The sequence below is a fragment of the Zonotrichia albicollis genome, chromosome 3, assembly GCF_047830755.1.
Source record: "Zonotrichia albicollis isolate bZonAlb1 chromosome 3, bZonAlb1.hap1, whole genome shotgun sequence".
Taxonomy (NCBI): Eukaryota; Metazoa; Chordata; class Aves; order Passeriformes; family Passerellidae; genus Zonotrichia; species Zonotrichia albicollis.
In genome coordinates, this window is record NC_133821.1 from 842,124 (window position 1) to 859,756 (window position 17,633).

Here is a 17,633-nt window from a genome sequence, read left to right on the forward strand (position 1 = left end):
CAATTTAGAAAAATCCCACACCAATTACTGTGGGAAATTCTACTCTTGGCCACCATCTAAAATAACTGTATTTTATATATATATTAATTTTTATATATATATTAATTTATATATATATAAAATATATATAATATATATAAATATATATTTATATATATTAAATTATATATGTTATATATATTATATATATTTTATATATTATTATATATTCTGTATATAAAATTTTATATATAAAGAAAATTATAAATACAATATATAAATTATATATATGTTTTATTTATATATAATATATATTAAACATAAAATCATATATATAATATAATATAGACAAAATTTTTATATATATATATATGCACATATATATATATATACACACACACACACATGTATATATATATATATACATACACATATATAATTCTATAAACTCACATTTTTCTTGCTCCCCTTGTTTTTCCTGTCCCAAAGCAGGGAGAGAACAGGGAGAGCCCCTGCTCTGTGCCAGGGCTGACCCTGTCAGAGCTCTGCACCAGCACAGGAGGTGACATTGGCACCCCCTGGCAGTGCCCCCCTGGCAGTGCCCCCCTGGCAGTGCCCCCAGGTTCAGGCCAATACTACAGGACCTTGCTTAGCAGGTTTCGCTCTTCTTGGAGCTCATCAGCTGTAGGTAACGGCCCAAGGACAGCTCCACAGGCAGCTCTGTGCTCGGGGAACCAGCCCTGAGCCACACACGGGATCATGGGCACACACGGGATCACGGGCACACACGGGATCACGGGCACACACGGGGTCACGGGCACACACGGGGTCACAGCCACACACGGGATCACGGGCACACACGGGATCACGGGCACACACGGGATCACGGGCACACACGGGATCACGGGCACACACGGGGTCACGGGCACACACGGGATCACGGGCACACACGGGGTCACAGCCACACACGGGATCACGGGCACACACGGGATCACGGGCACACACGGGACCACGGGCACACACGGGATCACGGGCACACACGGGATCACAGCCACACACGGGATCACAGCCACACACGGGATCACAGCCACACACGGGATCACAGGCACACACGGGATCACGGGCGCACACGGGATCACGGGCACACACAATCACACAGGAACACACGGGATCACGGGCACACACGGGATCACGGGCACACACGGGATCACGGGCACACACGGGGTCACGGGCACACACGGGATCACGGGCACACACGGGATCACGGGCACACACGGGATCACGGCCACACACGGGATCACGGCCACACACGGGATCACGGCCACACACGGGGTCACGGGCACACACGGGATCACGGGCACACACGGGGTCACGGGCACACACGGGATCACGGGCACACACGGGATCACGGGCACACACGGGATCACGGGCACACACAATCAGCATCACTCAATCACACATGGTAACACAATCAGCATCACTCAATCACACACAAGCACAGAATCACAGTCACAGAATCAGAATCACTGAATCACAGAATCACAATCACAAAATCAGACAGTCAGTAACACACAATCACAGAATCACACAGAATCATTGAATCACACAGAATCACACAACCAGAATCACACTCACACACAATCACAGTTCACACAATCACACACAATCAGAATCACAGAATTACACAGAATCTCAGAATCAGAATCACAGAATCAGAATCACAGAATCAGAATCACAGTCACACACAATCACAGAATCCAAATCACAGAGTCACACAATCACACAGAATTAGAATCACACACAATCACACACAATCAGAATCACACAATCACAGCATCACACAGAATCACACAGAATCAGAACCACTCAGTCACAGAATCACTGAGTCACACTCAGTCACAGAATCTCAGAATCACTGCGTTGGGAGAGACCTCCAAGATCATCGAGTCCAACCCAACCCCACCACCTCAGCTCAGCCCTGGCCCCCAGTGCCACATCCAGGCTCTGTTCAACACACCCAGGGATGGGGATCCACCAGCTCCCCACTCCAGTATTTTACCATCCATTCCAGAACTTTATCACCCTTTCTGTAAAGGCCTTTTTCCTGATGTCCAGCCTAAATTCCCTTGGTGCAGCTCAGGCTGTGTCAGTTCCTGGAGGAAGAGCCCAGCCCCACTGAGCACAGGCATTTTTCAGATGGTTATAGTTTGTTTTTGTAGCTGTATTTGTTTTGTTTCAAGTTAATTTTGTTTCATTCTCAATTTCCACCTCTAAGGAACGCTCCAAAGGGGATTCTGACCTTTAGGGTCTGATAACCATTTCCAGACATTGCTTTGCACTGAGCTTTCTCTGTTGGCAAGAACAGAGAAAGAAAAGTTCATTTACCAATTATTAAATCTGACTTGGTTCACATTCCTGGCATGGCATTAGCAGAAATAATATTTGATGGCACTGATTAAACTGCAGTTGCTGCATGAAGATAAAACTGTGCCCATACCTATTTATGGTCAGAAATAACTTGTAATTAAAATAAATCCAAAATCCAGTTTGGGGCATGGGCTGATAAACTTGTGCCCATACCTATTTATGGTCAGAAATAACTTGTAATTAAAATAAATCCAAAATCCAGTTTGGGGCATGGGCTGATAAACTTGTGCCCATACCTATTTATGGTCAGAAATAACTTGTAATTAAAATAAACCCAAAATCCAGTTTGGGGCATGGGCTGATAAACTTGTGCCCATACCTATTTATGGTCAGAAATAACTTGTAATTAAAATAAATCCAAAATCCAGTTGGGGCATGGGCTGATCTGTGCCTGACACAGGGAAGGAGGCTCAGTGACTTTCTGCCATTTTTCTGATCACAAGGAACAACTATTCCTGCTTTCCTCCCCTGTCAGTTCATTCTCTCTTAAAAAGGTAACTTTAATAAATAGCATAACTGGGATGAAAATATTGAATAAAAATTGAGGGCATACCTGTGCTGGCAGGAAAACTTACTGCTGTCCATCTGCTTTGGCACTTCCTGGCTTGGGGCTTCTGAGCTCGTCTGGCTTCCACTGACTTTTGATAGAAACCATCTCAAATAATTTCTGAACTCTCATAAATGTTTTGTTCAAGTATAAAAGTAAACTTCCTTATGATATAAAGGTGCTTATATTTGTTCATCTCAGACTTCAATAAAAATAGGAAGGTTTTTTCCTTTTCTTTCCTAATTTGAACAATGACTGATTTAATCCCCTCCTCTCCCTCTGTCTGTCCAAAATATCTGATGCTTTTACTCATTTCTTTGTTCTCCTGGTTCCTATTCCCAATCCCTTTCCTCAGCATAATTAAGATAATTAATCAGAAATCCTCCTTGGTTCCCCTGTGGCATTTCCCAGGATAGGAGTGACCTGAAGTGATTTCAGGAGGACACACCTGACCCCAGGAAAAGACAAACCTTCCATACTTGTTCAAGTAGACTGGTAACATCTTTTGAAGCACATTTTAACCACTTCTGACAATTCTTCTCATTTACCTTTAACATTTTAAACTCTGTTCCCATCAATTAGAAGACAATTAACTGAAGCAAAAGAAACTGTGCATAAAAGGATGAAAAGTACCCTGAAATGTTATTTCTGCATCTCCAGCAAGTGCAGGAGCTTCTCTGGGCCCACCAAGCACCTTCCAGCAGCAGCTGCCCCAAAACCCAAAGGTACACATTGTACTGGATTCAAGATCAACAAAGATGGAACAAGTCACAATTATTTAATCAGAGGTTTCTTTGACAGCCTTGCAAAACCTTTAACACAGCTTCCCTCCAGACAAAACAGAACAAACTCACACCCAGGAGAGCTCCAAACCACCTGAGCTTCTGTGATTTCACATCAGAGTCAGCTGAGAGCCCAGAACAGAGAGCAGTCCCAGCCCTGAGGACTCGCAGGTCAGGCCAAGGATGGTGAGGGTGGCACTGAGGTGCCAGCCCTGCTGCCAAGGTGCCATTTGAAGCTCTCTGTGCCCATTGCTCTCTGTGCCCTGGCTCTGCAGGCCAGCACTGAGGGCTGAGCACAGATTGTCCTGGCACAGGTCTGCTCTCCAGCACACTCAGTGCCAAACCAGAGGCAAACCCTCATCCTCCCTCACTGCCCCACAGCCTGAGGAGCAGAAATGCCTTTTTCCAACCTGCCTGTTGAAGTTCATGTCATGGCATTTACCATGAGCCTGCAAACAAGAGCAAATCCAGCAGCTCAAAGTGTTTCCTTGAAATAAAGCAGTGCTCCTGTGGGGTGAGAGAAATGGAACATTACAGGAGGATTTCTGAGCAGGAAGAAGTTGGGAACAGTCTAATTAAAGCCAAACCCTCCCTCTCAGGAAGGGAAGACTCATTTTTGTGGAGGGGATTTCTGAGCACTCAGTGCTCCCAAGGGAACCTGGCAAAGCCTCCCCTCTCCACCTGAGCCCACAGCAGAGCCCTGAGTGCAATATTCATGATAAGGAGGGCTCTGAGCTGCATTCCTGCCCTTTTCCCATTACCCCAGGCTGGGAGGTGGAGCAGGAGCAGGTCCCACACACCTGGCAGCTCAGAGCTCCCTGCACACCTGGGGAGGAGGGAAACTCCAGTCAGGAACACCTGCAAACAGCAACTGCTTTCCCCCATCATAAATGACTTCAGGATAAAACAGCTTGCTCAGTTTTAACTCATTAATTTCACCTCCTTCATTAACTTACAGTGTGAAATCTTCCTCACCAGCTTCACAGGTCCAAACTGAAATAATCCCAGGTTTGTGAAGGGTCAGATATTACTGAAAGGCTACTGAAACATTACAGGAGGATTTCTGAGCAGGAAAAAATGGAAACAGTCTAATTAAGAGCTCACCTCTCAGGAAGGGAAGACTCTTTATTGTGGAGGGGATTTCTGAGCACTCAGTGCTCCCAGGAGAACCTGGCAAAGCCTCCCCTCTCCACCTGACCCCACAGCAGAGCCCTGAGTGCAATATTCATGATGAGGAGGGCTCTGAGCTGCATTCCTGCCCTTCTCCCATTACCCCAGCCTGGGAGGTGGAGCAGGAGCAGGTCCCACACACCTGGCAGCTGAGAGCTCCCTACACACCTGGGGAGGAGGGAAACTCCAGTCAGGAACACCTGCAAACAGCAACTGCTTTCCCCCATCACAAATGACTTCAGGATAAAACAGCTTGCTCAGTTTTAACTCATTAATTTCACCTCCTTCATTAACTTACAGTGTGAAATCTTCCTCACCAGCTTCACAGGTCCAAACTGAAATAATCCCAGGTTTGTGAAGGGTCAGATATTACTGAAAGGAGCACAGAACCATTAATCTGCATTTAAAAGTCTCTCTGCCAGTGCCCCGGGCAATGGGAACTGAACACCCACACAGGCCTGGTAACTTTGACTTTGCCTGAGCTGCCAGACACACACACAGCCCCTGCTTCAAAGCCTGGCAGCACCCAAACTGCTCCTCACTGCTCACAAAGGGCTTGCTTTGCACAGGAACAACACAAGCCTGAGGTGCAAGTCCAGCTGATGACATTTACCATTGCCTTCTGTGAAACTAAGAGCTTTTATCACCTAGTTTTGTCACTTTCTGTTTTAAAAATTAAATAAATAAAGGTTTTAGTGAGGGCCTCAGCTTCCTCCCTGTTTGCTTTATGGCAGGACACCCCTTTACCTCTTAAATCCCAGAATCACTGAGTCCAGCCTCTGATCTAAATAAAGTCAAAATTTGCACTGGCAAAGACTGAAAATACCTCACCTTGCAGTCAGTCACTCAGTAGCTACTTAAGTTCCTATGTTTTTAAGTGTTTTGTAACCACAGCACATCCTTCAGACATCCAACTCTTTTAAAACTTAGTGATGAATTGGCACCTGCTGTCATAATTCTATTTGTTTCCACCTGGCCAAATATAATGTGCTGTCTGCTGTGGAATTTTAAGATCTCCTACTGTTTCTTCCAGATCTAGGCTGCCTAAAAATCTTCATTACATAAGTTTTTTTTAATAAATCTGTATTATTTAAGCACAGCTGAGAAGTTAAAATAGTTCAGTCCTCAAAGCCCACAGGACTGGGAAAGGCCCATGAAACTATTTTAATTCAGGTACAGTTTTATCAATAGAAATCTGTTTAAACACTAAACCAGAGACAAACAACAAAATCACATCCACCCTGGTTTAAAGGGCTGAGAACATTTACCTTGGTTTAAAGGGCTGAGAACATCCACCCTGGTTTAAAGGGGTCCTAACTCAGAACATCCACCTTGGATTAAAGGGCTCCTAACTGAAGACACACATCTTGGTTTAAAGGGCTGCCTAACTCAGAACATTCACCCTGGCTTGAAGAACTCAGAACATCCACCTTGGCTAAAAAAACTCCTAATTCAGAACATCCACCTTGGTTTAAAGAGCTCCCAACTGAATACACCCACCTTGATTTAAAGGGCTGCACAACTCAGAACATCCACCTTGGTTTAAAGAGCTCCTAAATGAACTCATCCACCAGGGTTTAAAGGGCTCCTAATTGAATACACCCACTCTGATTTAAAGGGCTGCACAACTGAACACATCCACCCAACTGAGAACATCCACCCTGGTTTAAAGGGCTGAGAACATCCAGCTTGGTTTAAAGGGCTCCTAAATGAACACATCTACCCTGGTTTAAAGGGTTCCTAACTCATAACAAATCCAGCTTGGTTTAAAGGGCTGCACAACTGAACACATCCACCAAACTGAGAACATCCACCTTGGTTTAAAGGGCTGCTTAACTCAGAGCATCCACCCTGGTTTAAAGGTGTCCTAATTCAGAGCATCCACCCTGGCTTAAAGGGCTGACCAGCTCAGAACAAACCCCTTGGTTTAAAGGGCTGCCTAACTCACAACTCCTTCCTAGGTCCCCTACTCAGCACTCCCTAAAACATGCACTGCTCTTGGGTCCTGGGATAAAGCAGAGGCCTGGCTGCATCAGCTGCACCCCAGCCAACACAAAAAGCCATTTACTGCTCCAAAAAACTGCTCCAAAGCCAGGGAGCCTGGGACAATGCTGGCAGGGCTGCTGCATTCAGCACCACGGGAAGTGCAGTGAACAATGAGGGTGTCCCACAGAGCTCACAGGAGGCCCTGCATGTGTCCCCTTAAATACAGGATTGTGGAACAGTCAGAGCCAGCTCTGGCAGCCCAGCCTGGGAGCTGCTCCCTTGGCACTGACTGGTTTGAGTGGGAAGGGACCTGAAAGCTCAGCCAGTGCCACCCCTGGGTCCCTGGCAGTGCCCAAGGCCAGGCTGGGGCTTGGAGCAGCCTGGGACAGTGGAAAGTGTCCCTGCCATGGCAGCAGGGTGGAATTCAATGCTGTTTAAAGCTCTTTCCCACCCAAAGCATTTGGTAATTCTATGATTCACCTTCCCCAGACGAGGGATGTGTTGCACAACAAACAGAATTCTGGAGGAATTTGAAACGGAGGATTCCATCTTTTTACATGATTCCATATTTCCACATGTCCAGCACATAACAGAAAATGCAGGAGTCACTGCTTCACAGCACAAGTTTGTCATCAGTGAAAAATGTCAGTATCAGTCTTGTGAGTGTCAGAAACAGGCAACTGAACATGCAGAACACAAGATTTTAATGTCAACACCACAGTCAATCCCAACAGATCCCGTTACCTGAATCACACTGACAAGTCTCTCAGGGCAGCTTCCACTTTCCTGGGCTCACTTCCTTCTTCAGACATTTAAACCACGACCTAAGGAGAGGCGAATAACAGCAAGTGAGCTGTGCCTGTGAGAAAGCAGCGGTTTGCCATGGAAAAACGACACTGCCTCATTTCACAGCCCCAGCACGGTGCTGCTTGTGCCCTGGCTGCTGCTCCCGTTAACTGCAGACCAGGGGAGCCTGCACATCCCGGGTCTCCCGTTAATTATAGATCACTGCAACCTGCACATCCCGAGTGTCCCGTTAATTATAGATCAGTGGAGCCTGCCCGTTCCAGGTCTCCCGTTAATTACAAATCAGTGCAGCCTGCACATCCCGAGTCTCCCGTAAATTACAGAGCAATGCAGCCTGCACACCCGGATCCCCCGTTAACACCGAAGCAATGCAGCCTGCACACCCGGATCCCCCGTTAACACCAAAGCAATGGAGTCTGCACATCGCGGGTCTCCCGATAACACCAAAGCAACGCAGCCCACACATTGCGGCTGCCTGCCAGCAGCTGTTCCGCGGCCGGGAGGAACACCGGAGCACGGCCAAACCAGCGGCCGCCCTCCCCCAGCGCGGTGACCCGGTCCCGCTGGGCTCCCCCCGGCCCAGCCCCGCCGTTCCCCCCGTACCTGAGCCGGTGCCGGGGCTGCCGCGGCTCCCGGGGCTCCAGGGGCGGCCGGGCCGCCTTAGCCGCCGCCGCGCTCCAACGGTCCCGGCCGCCGCCGCGCGGCGCCCCGGCCAATCAGGGCCCGCCTCCGCCGGGGGCGCGCGGCCCCCCACCAATCCGAGCCCGCCCGGCCCCGCCTTCTCGCGCCTCTCAGCCAATCGGCGGCCAGCGCCGCCTGGCGCGCTCCCGCCTCCGCCACAGCGCGCCCGCGCCGCGCGGCGCTCACCCCGGGGCGCGGCGGGACTGCGCAGGCGCAGCGCGAGCAGCCCAGGGGCGGCCCCGCCCCCGGCCCGCCCTGAGGGGCTGCGGCCGCTTGAGGGGAGAGAGGGGGGCGGAGCGATGGCTGGGGCTGCGCTGAGGCTCCGTCAGCCGTGAGTCTCCTCACAGCCATCCCTCAGCTATGGCTGTCCCTCAGCAGCATCCGCTCCGCACCGCGTTAGCCATGGGCTCCCTCACAGCCATCCCTCAGCCGTGGCTGTCCCTCAGCACCATCCCCCAGCACTGTGTCAGCCATGGCCGTCCCTTCACAGCCATCCCTCAGCACCGTGTAAGCCATGGCTGTCCCTCACAGCTCAGCACCGTGTCAGCCATGACTGTCCCTCACAGCTCAGTACCGTGTCATGACTGCCCCTCGTCACCATCCCTTAGCACCGTGTCAGCCATGGCTGTCCCTCACAGCTCAGTACCGTGTCATGGCTGTCCCTCAGCACCATTCCTCAGCACTATGTCAGCCTTGGGTCCCGTTACAGCCATCCCTCAGCACCGTGTCAGCCATGAGGCCCCTCACAGCCATCCCTCAGCCATGGCTGTCCCTCAGCACCATCTGCTCACCACTGTTTCAGCTAGGGGTCCTCTCACAGCCATCCCTTAGCACTATGTCAGCCATCACTGTCCCTCAGCACCATCCCTCAGCACTGTGGCTGCCGTGGCTGTCCCTCACAGCTGTGAACAAACTGCCGTCCCCTCAGCATCCAGCCACAGCCATTGAAGAGCTCCATCCCCTCAGCTCCCAGGGCTGGAGCTCCTCTGCCATGGAGCCAGGCTGGCAGAGCTGGGAATGTTCAGGCTGGAGAAGGATCCAGGGAGATCCTGGAGCCACTTCCAGAGCCTGAAGGGGCTCCAGGAGAGCTGCAGAGAGACTGAGGACAAGGCATGGAGGGACAGACACAGGGAATGGCTCCCACTGCCAGAAGGCAGGGCTGGATGGGATCTTGGGAATGAGGAATTGTTCCCTGGCAGGGTGGGCAGGCCCTGGCACAGGGTGCCCACCCTGGATCCTTGGCAGTGCCCAAGGCCAGGCGGGACACTGGCACACCCTGGCACAGTGGGAGGTGTCCCTTCCATGGCAGGGGTGGCACTGGATGGGCTCTGAGGCCCCTTCCCACCAACCCATTCCGTGGATCGCTGTTTCTATGGGCTGTGAGGGCAGCTCAGGCTCGTACGGACTGTGCCCCTGCAGGAGTGTCCCCTGTGCCAGGGAGGCTGTCACAGCTCCTGCCATGTCCCACAGCTCCTCGGCCAGCAGTGTTTCCAGTGAGGGTATCCCCTGCTCCATGCTGTGACCATCCCTGTGGATAACAGCATTCCCTGGGCACCGGGGCTGTCCCTGCTCGCCTTGCTGGCAGCAGCACCGATGCCGGCAGCGTTTCCTGAGCAGGATCCGGCAGGACGGGCCCTGTTCCAGGCTCTCTGTCCCCTCATGTGCAAATGTCACAGCTCCTCCTGCACAGCGCGGTCTGTGCCTGTTCCGGCTGTGGAGGAGAGGAGGAGCCGCTAGGAGCGGGAGGGAATGCTTTGGCAGGGAATAGCAAGCGAGAGGGGAAATTGCCGCTGCAGCTGCTGCTGTGGCGATGCTCATTGCGAGCGGCGCCAGTGACAGGGCTCGGAATTCCGAATTTGTCCTGGAATTCCGGCGCCAAGCGCACGGGTGGCAGTGGGGCCGAGTGAGGGAGGTGATTCCTGCTGGCTGCGTTTCCACCCCAAAGGCAGCAGCAGCCAAAGCGGCATTTGGAAAAGCCGTCTGCCGTGGGCTGCAGGGACAAGTGCTGCAACCTGCAAAAACACCAGATGGTGCCATGGCCTCGCTTATTTGCTCAGGCTTCCCCTCCTCTGTGGGCTGTGCCCATCCTCCTTCTTCCCAAGGGTCCCAGGGGAATTCGGCCTGGCTAGAAAAAAAAAAAAGTTTTACTTACTGAACAACGTGACAGAGCCGTTAATTAGTCACACGGATTAAAAAGAATAAATTACAGCCTAGTGATGCCGCCAAGATGCCACCTGAGGGCTGGGGTGGATTATTCCCACTGGCAGGTCCCCAACCCCCTCCATACTTAAAATACAGAATTGTTGATACTTTTAATGAATTCAGGGAAAAGAAATCCCAAGCTCTTGCACGTTCCTCAGTGCTGCTGATTTTACTCAGTTGTTAAGTGCACTCAAGAGTTTTCCTGTCAGAAATCAGGTGAGTTGCTCACACATCTGTTTCCCCAAATCCCTCCATTTTAAGGGTGATCAAGTTCCTGTCACTTGATACAGGTTTCTTCCCGTTTCTTTCTTTGCCCCAAATCTACAGTTCCATGCCCCTCAAGTGTTTTGGGACCCCAAGAATTGAGGGATCTGCAGAATTTATTAAGGCTAAGTAATAAACCAACATTTTCCCCTTAAAATATGCCAAAAAGAAAATTTAACCGATACCCACAGCTTGTAAAGCCAGGCAAGTGAGGGGAAGGAAGAAGGAAATCCCTGAAAAGCCTCAGCAGGACCCAAGGCCATGGCCCCAGATGGTTTTGGTGAGCAGAAGATGGACCATGACGGGGGAGCATTTGTCCAGTGCCAAGGCGTTGGATCCTTTGTCCACCCACCCACCAGCACCCAAACCCACGGGGAAGACGGTGGAGAAGAAGTTGAAGAAGGTGAAGAAGAAGGCAAAGAAGAAGGTGAAGAAGGTGAGGAGAAGAACAAAGTAAAGAAGAAGGAGAAGGTGAGGAAGAAGAAGAAGAAGGTAAAGAAGAAGGTGAAGAAGAAGGAGCAGCCACTGCCCTAAAACCTCCATCTTGCTTTATATATATTACTACATTCTAAAACCCCAAGCTCTAAGTTTTTCACCCTGTGACATCCACACACTTCTATTCAAACTCCTCACCTGTAATCCCAGGGCTCTCAATCAATTCTGGAAGCTTCTCCACAGCCTCAGGTCAAATGCAGTGCTCTCTTGAGGGTCTTACAAGAGGAATTACAAGATCCTACATTCATTTCCAAAGAGGGCATGGTGGGAGGAAGAGGAGCAGAATCCAGGGCAGATGAGCCACAGGCAAGGATTTTGTCTGGTGCCATGTCCTGAGGGCACGGATATTCCAGTGCCAGGCTGGGAATGGGCTGTTGGGAGCCGCCCTGGATCCCCCTCTGAGACACTAAGGTGGACTTTTATACATATATATCTATTTATATATAAAATATATATATATATGTATCCAGATGTGTCCCCCAGGGATTGTGTTCATGTAAATAATGATTGGTTTGCATTCCTTTCTGGAGGAGGAGAGAATTGATGGACTGTTGGTCCAATCCAGGGCCACTTTTGGAATTTATTAATATTAAATTTATTCAAATATTTATTAATATTAAATTTATTCAAATATTAATATTTGCATCTATTTATATCGGGGTCAAGCAATAAACTTCCCTTCTTTTCCCTTGGAGGTTCCAGTGTGTATTATTGGGACAGACAGGGAGCTGAGGCACAGGAGGGACAGCCCTTCACAGCCCCTGGGAAATGGGGAAGGATTCACTGACTGATGAATGGAAATAGAGATTTGCTTTTACAAATAAACCTTGGGTTTGCTGATAAATGAAACTGGACATTGAAAGATGAAAGAAACAATCGGGAAAACCCCTAAATTCTGTAAGAATTAAAAATTAAAAGGGAAGGTTATACATTAGAGGGAAGTCTCTGGTGTCAGGTGTTTTGGGAAGTTTGTACCTCTCAGGTAGCTCAGAAATGGGGAAAGAGAGAAGGGAAATGTGGCTGGGAAATTGGGATAAAAAGGATGCTGCATCCTCCAAAAATTGGAGAGACCCCAGGGGAATGCCCATGGCCTCTCCCTTTATTGGAATAAAGTAAAAGGCCTCCTCTATCTCCTTTTTGGACACGAACCTCTGGTGTTTGTGGATTGATTTTCCTAACACGGAGCTGTGTCTGCTCCCAGAGCCCCCTCTGGTGCCACTCACTCTGGTGCCACACAGACGGATGCACCTCTGCAGGAAGATTGGCACCAGCAGCCCTGCAGAGTGAGAAATCCCCCAGCTGGAGCTCCCTTGACAGCACCGGTGGATGTTTGGTCAAAGTGTGGATTCCATAGCTGGGAGCTCTTTTCCAACCTGAATGATTCCATGGAGATCCCACCCATTTATCATTTATCATTTATCATTTATCATTTACCCCCACCCACCCTGGAGCACACCCAGATGCTGGTCTGGAGCAGGGGCTGTGACAGCTTTGGCTGTGTGGGGTCATCCTTGTGGGGAGCTGCTGGAAAATCCCAGGAATTGAGGAAATCAGAACAATTTAAGCTCTCCAACTGCCACAGCCTTCCCCAAACCCTCACTCTGGGTTTGTGCTTCCCTGCAGAGCTCCCACCCGCTCTCCCCTCACGCTCCTTTCCCTCGTTTTTGTGCTTTTAAACATTATTACATCTCAGATCCAACCAGCTCAAATACTTTTTAATACATTGAAAATGTAAAATAAAGCATATACGAAGTACATACAGTATATATATACACATATTTCAAATACTTAAAATTCTTATGTAAAATATGATTTTTTTTCTATATTATTTGTGTAAAAATACATTTTCAAATGGTGTCACCTCGATTTTGCTGTACAGACCCTCAAGCCCAATCGAAGTCCCTTTTAAAAAGGCAAAAGACAAAGGTTTAGGATTTTTTGGAACTATGTTTACAGGCCTGTTGTCCACACAGGAAAAGCCTCTGGGAAACAGTATTGGATTGCTTGTTTGTGAGAATTCCCGTTTTTATTGCATGAACGGCAGGAACGGAGCCGGTTCAGTTGTGCTGCAGTGACCCCGCTGGCCTGGCCGAGGGACAGCCCCGGTACCCTGTCACCACCCAGAACCCCTCCTTTGCCTGCTCCTTTCCCATACTAAAATATATATATTATTTAAAATATATTACTGTAAGCTCTCCGACTCTAAGCGTTAAAAACCACCCAGGGCTGCTCGCTCCCGGCACCAGCTCCTGTGCCCTGTGCCCTGTGCCCGTGTCACACGGGCAGCCGGCAGCGCTCTGCCCATCCCTGCAATTACCTGCGATAATTAATCAATTAATCAATCAATCAATCAGCAAAGCGATGCCGCCACGGCCCCGCCGCCTCCCACATCCCCGCTGTGGGAAAGCCCAGCCCCGCTCTCCGCCCCTCGCACGGAGCCTCCCGGAGGGGAGAAAGCCCAGAGCCGCTCCCGATCCACCCCCTGCCACGGAGGGTCTGGGCTGCCTCCCCTGAGGGGCCCTCCCGAGGAACCCTCCCGAGGAACCCTCCTGAAAAACCCTCCTGAAGGTTCCTCCTGAAGAGCCCTCCTGAGGATCCCTCCTGAAGAACCCTCCTGAGGAACCCTCCCGAGGAACCCTCCTGAGGAACCCTCCCGAGGAACCCTCCCAAAAAACCCTCCCGAGGAACCCTCCCGAGGAACCCTCCTGAGGAACCCTCCTGAAGGTTCCTCCTGAAGGTTCCTCCTGAGGATCCCTCCTGAAGAACCCTCCTGAGGAGCCCTCCTGAAAAACCCTCCTGAAGGTTCCTCCTGAGGAACCCTCCCAAAAAACTCTCCTGAAAAACCCTCCTGAAGAACTCTCCTGAAGGTTCCTCCTGAGGATCCCTCCTGAAGGTTCCTCCTGAAGGTTCCTCCTGAGGAACCCTCCTGAAGAACTCTCCTGAAGGTTCCTCCTGAGGAACGCCCCTGAAGAACTCTCCTGAAAGTTCCTCCTGAAGAACCCTCCTGAAGGTTCCTCCCGAGGAACCCTCCTGAAGAACCCTCCTGAAGGTGCCTCCCGAGAGTCCCTCCTGAGGATCCTTTCTGAGGATCCCTCCTGAGGATTCCTGCTTCCTAAGGATCCCTCCTGAGGATTCCTGCTGAGGATCCTTTCCAAGGGTCCCTCCTGAAGGTTCCTCCCGAGGATCCCTCCTGAGAGTCCCTCCTGAGAATCCCACCTGAGGAACCCTCCTGAGAATCCCTCCTGAAGGTCTCTCCCGAGGATTCCTTCTGAAGGTCCCTCCCGAGGAACCCTCCTGAGAGTCCTTCCCAAGTGTCCCTCCTGAAGATCCCTCCTGGAAGGTCCCTCCTGAGAGTCCTTCCTGAGGGTCCCTCCCAAGGGTCCTTCCCAGGGATCCCCCCTGAGGGTCTCTCCTGAGGATCCTTCCCAAAGATCCCTCCTGAGGATCCCTCCTGAGGATTCCTCTCAAGGATCCTTCCCGAGGGTCCCTCCTGAGGGTCCTTCCTGAGGGTCCTTCCTGAGGATCCCACCTGAGGAAGCCTCCTGAGGATCCCTCCTGAAGGTCCCTCCTGAGGATCCTTCCTAAAGATCCCTCCTGATGATCCCACCCAAGGATCCCTCCCGAGGGTCCCTCCTGAAAGTCCCTCCCAGTAACGACCTGACCAGGAACTGCTGCTCCAGCAGCTGTTTTGTGCAACCAAAATAAAAAATAATTCCACCTCCCCAACCAGTGCAACTGCTTGGAAGCTCCTCCTTCCTGTAAATTCCCGGAGGGAAAGTCAAATTCCACATCAAATTCCTTCCCTTGCCGCCCACCTGGCTCAGAAGCGGAACCCCCAGAGCCGTGCTGGCACCTCCTGTGCCACAGCCTGTCCGTGGGGTTTGGGGCATTGCTCAGGCTCTAATTCCAGTTCTGTGTCCTGAAAAGGGAAAGCGAAACCTCCTCCCTCGCCAGGTTCCTTTCCCTGCCACACACACCCTGACATCAGGCTTTGGAAATCCTGGATTTTTGATGCCACCGTTCCCTGCAGTGCCAATAAACCCATTCCTGGGGGACCAAAGCTGAATGGTCTAAACTCTGTCACGACATCCCTTTATTGTAAACCCCGTGTGGAGGTGCATTTAGTGCCAGCAGTGGGACAGGCAGGTCCCACCCCAGGAACCCCACAAAGCCAGAATCCCACACAGAACCTTCCGGGCTTTGTCCCCATTGCAGGGTTATCACACCCAGCCCCTGACCCCAACCAACCTCCTCACACCCAGTGCCCTCTGCTCACCCTCAGATGCCCCCCAGGCTGCACCAGGAGCGTGCTCACACCTCAGTGGGCACTGAGAAAATCGATTTCCTTCACAAGAAATAGAAGAAAAGTAGCCCAAGCTAAGTGTTGGTCCATGAAATGGAATTAAGGCACTGACAGGTGCAAACTCCCGAGCCACCAGCACCACCCTCCCCTGGGCAGTGCCACCCTGGGTCACCAGCCTGCTCCTCCTGGATGGCACAGCCAGATGGGCACATTCCCATGGGATGGCTCTGGGAATGGCACCCCTGCACTGCCAGGGACGGATGGGCACAGCAAACCCACGCTCAGCAAGGGCACCAGGGAAACCCAGCAGGAGGAAGCAGCCGGGCAGGGATGGTTTGGGCAGTGCCAGGGGAGCTCTGAAGAGCCTTTCCAGCAGCAGCTGAACGCCTGTGAGAGCTCAGGTCACAGCTCCCTCCTCATCCTCTGCTTCCTCCTCTGCAGCAGCCTGGAAAATCAGCCTGAGAGGAGCCAAGGACAGACCAGAACTGACCCAAGCGTGCACAGAAACCTCTCACCCTCCTCTGAGAACGACTGTCAGCTGCAGGTTGGCCTGTGCCAGGCTGTGCCAGCCCAGGACTAGCAGGGAGGAGTGGGCAGATGCTGCTCTCAGCTCCAAACCAGCCCACGCTGCCTCCTCCCTCCCCAGGTTTACAGAAATGCAGGATTTCCTCTTCCAAGCAAGAGCTGGAAGTGGGAAACAGCAGGAACTGGCACAGGCAGGGGATTCTTGGGTTCCCCCACCACCACCACGGCTGGGAGATGCTCATGGGGACAATTTTGTGCAATGTTTAGATTTAAAAATCGAGTTAATTTCTAATCCTTAAATGCTCCTCACCAGGGGATCCTGAGCAGAGATGTGGAGTCACTCAGTGGGGTCACTGCTCTGCAGTGAATTCCAGCTGGCACAACCAGAGCAGGTGATGCTGAGCCCCTGCTGCTCCAGAGGCAGGCAGGGAAACGCTCCTGTGCCACAGGACCCAGGCTGAACTCCCTTTTCCTTGTCAGCAACACCTAAACCACAGAGCCACGGAATATCTGTGCTGGAACGGCCCCACAGGAACCATCCAGTGCCACCCTGACCCTGCACTGACACCCCAACAACGCCACCCTGTGTGTGAGAGCCGTGTCAGACACCCCAACAACCCCACCTGTGCCTGTCAGACACCCCAACAATCCTAGCCTGTGTGTGAGAGCCGTGTCAGACACCCCAACAACACCACCCTGTGTGTGAGAGCAGTGTCAGACACCCCAACAATCCCACCCTGTGTGTGAGAGCCGTGTCAGACACCCCAACAATGTCACCCTGTGCACCCCAACAATCCCACCCTGTGCCTGTCAGACACCCCAACAACCCCACCCTGTGTGTGACAGCCGTGTCAGACACCCCAACAATGCCATCCTGTGTGTGAGAGCTGTGTCAGACACCCCAACAACCCCACCCTGTGTGTGAGAGCCGTGTCAGACACCCCAACAACACCACCCTGTGTGTGAGAGCTGTGTCAGACACCCCAACAATCCCACCCTGTGCCTGTCAGACACCCCAACAATCCCACCCTGTACACCCCAACAATCCCACCCTGTGCCTGTCAGACACCCCAACAATCCCACCCTGTGACCCAGAGCCGTGTCAGACACCCCAACAATCCCAGCCTGTGTGTGAGAGCTGTGTCAGACACCCCAACAATCCCAGCCTGTGCCTGTCAGACACCCCAACAATCCCACCCTGTGCCTGACAGCCGTGTCAGACACCCCAACAATCCCAGCCTGTGTGTGAGAGCCGTGTCAGACACCCCAACAACACCACCCTGTGTGTGAGAGCTGTGTCAGACACCCCAACAATCCCACCCTGTGACCCAGAGCCGTGTCAGACACCCCAACAATCCCACCCTGTGTGTGACAGACACCCCAACAACACCACCCTGTGCCTGTCAGACACCCCAACAACCCTACCCTGTGTGTGAGAGCTGTGTCAGACACCCCAACAATCCCA

General features: G+C 51.3%; 2 protein-coding genes across 10 annotated transcripts in view; both read right to left on the minus strand.

The window, feature by feature from the left end:
• The window catches only part of LOC102064389 (dystrobrevin beta), a 164,548-nt gene extending 156,088 nt beyond the window's left edge, over nt 1–8,460 (minus strand). For all 9 annotated transcript variants that reach the window (XM_074536322.1, XM_074536320.1, XM_074536318.1 and 6 more), the window contains exons 1-2: nt 8,302–8,460; nt 7,636–7,715 (exon numbers count right to left, since the gene is read on the minus strand). The gene's annotated coding sequence lies outside the window, so the exon portion shown is untranslated. The remainder of the gene's footprint in view (nt 1–7,635; nt 7,716–8,301) is intronic.
• Nucleotides 8,461–13,034: 4,574 nt separating this feature from the next.
• LOC141728518 (uncharacterized) lies at nt 13,035–15,855 on the minus strand. Its single transcript, XM_074537293.1, has 4 exons — nt 15,816–15,855; nt 14,667–14,803; nt 14,456–14,614; nt 13,035–14,425 (listed from the first exon to the last, which is right to left on the minus strand). Exons 1-4 carry the CDS (start codon nt 15,853–15,855, stop codon nt 13,691–13,693), a joined length of 1,071 nt encoding a protein of 356 aa, XP_074393394.1. The 3' UTR covers nt 13,035–13,690.
• Nucleotides 15,856–17,633: the final 1,778 nt, after the last annotated feature.

Excerpts from the sequence above, each read along its gene's own strand:
- LOC141728518 (XM_074537293.1), bottom strand. The coding sequence starts at position 15,855 with ATGTGCCCATCTGGCTGTGCCATCCAGGAGGAGCAGGCTG. Across the intron at positions 14,615-14,666 it reads AGGGACCTTCCAGGAGGGAT|CTTCAGAAGGAATCCTCGGG; the intron begins CTTCAGGAGGGA and ends CTCGGGAGGGAC. Across the intron at positions 14,426-14,455 it reads GAATCCTCAGGAGGGATCCT|CAGAAAGGATCCTCAGGAGG; the intron begins TAGGAAGCAGGA and ends AGGAGGGATCCT.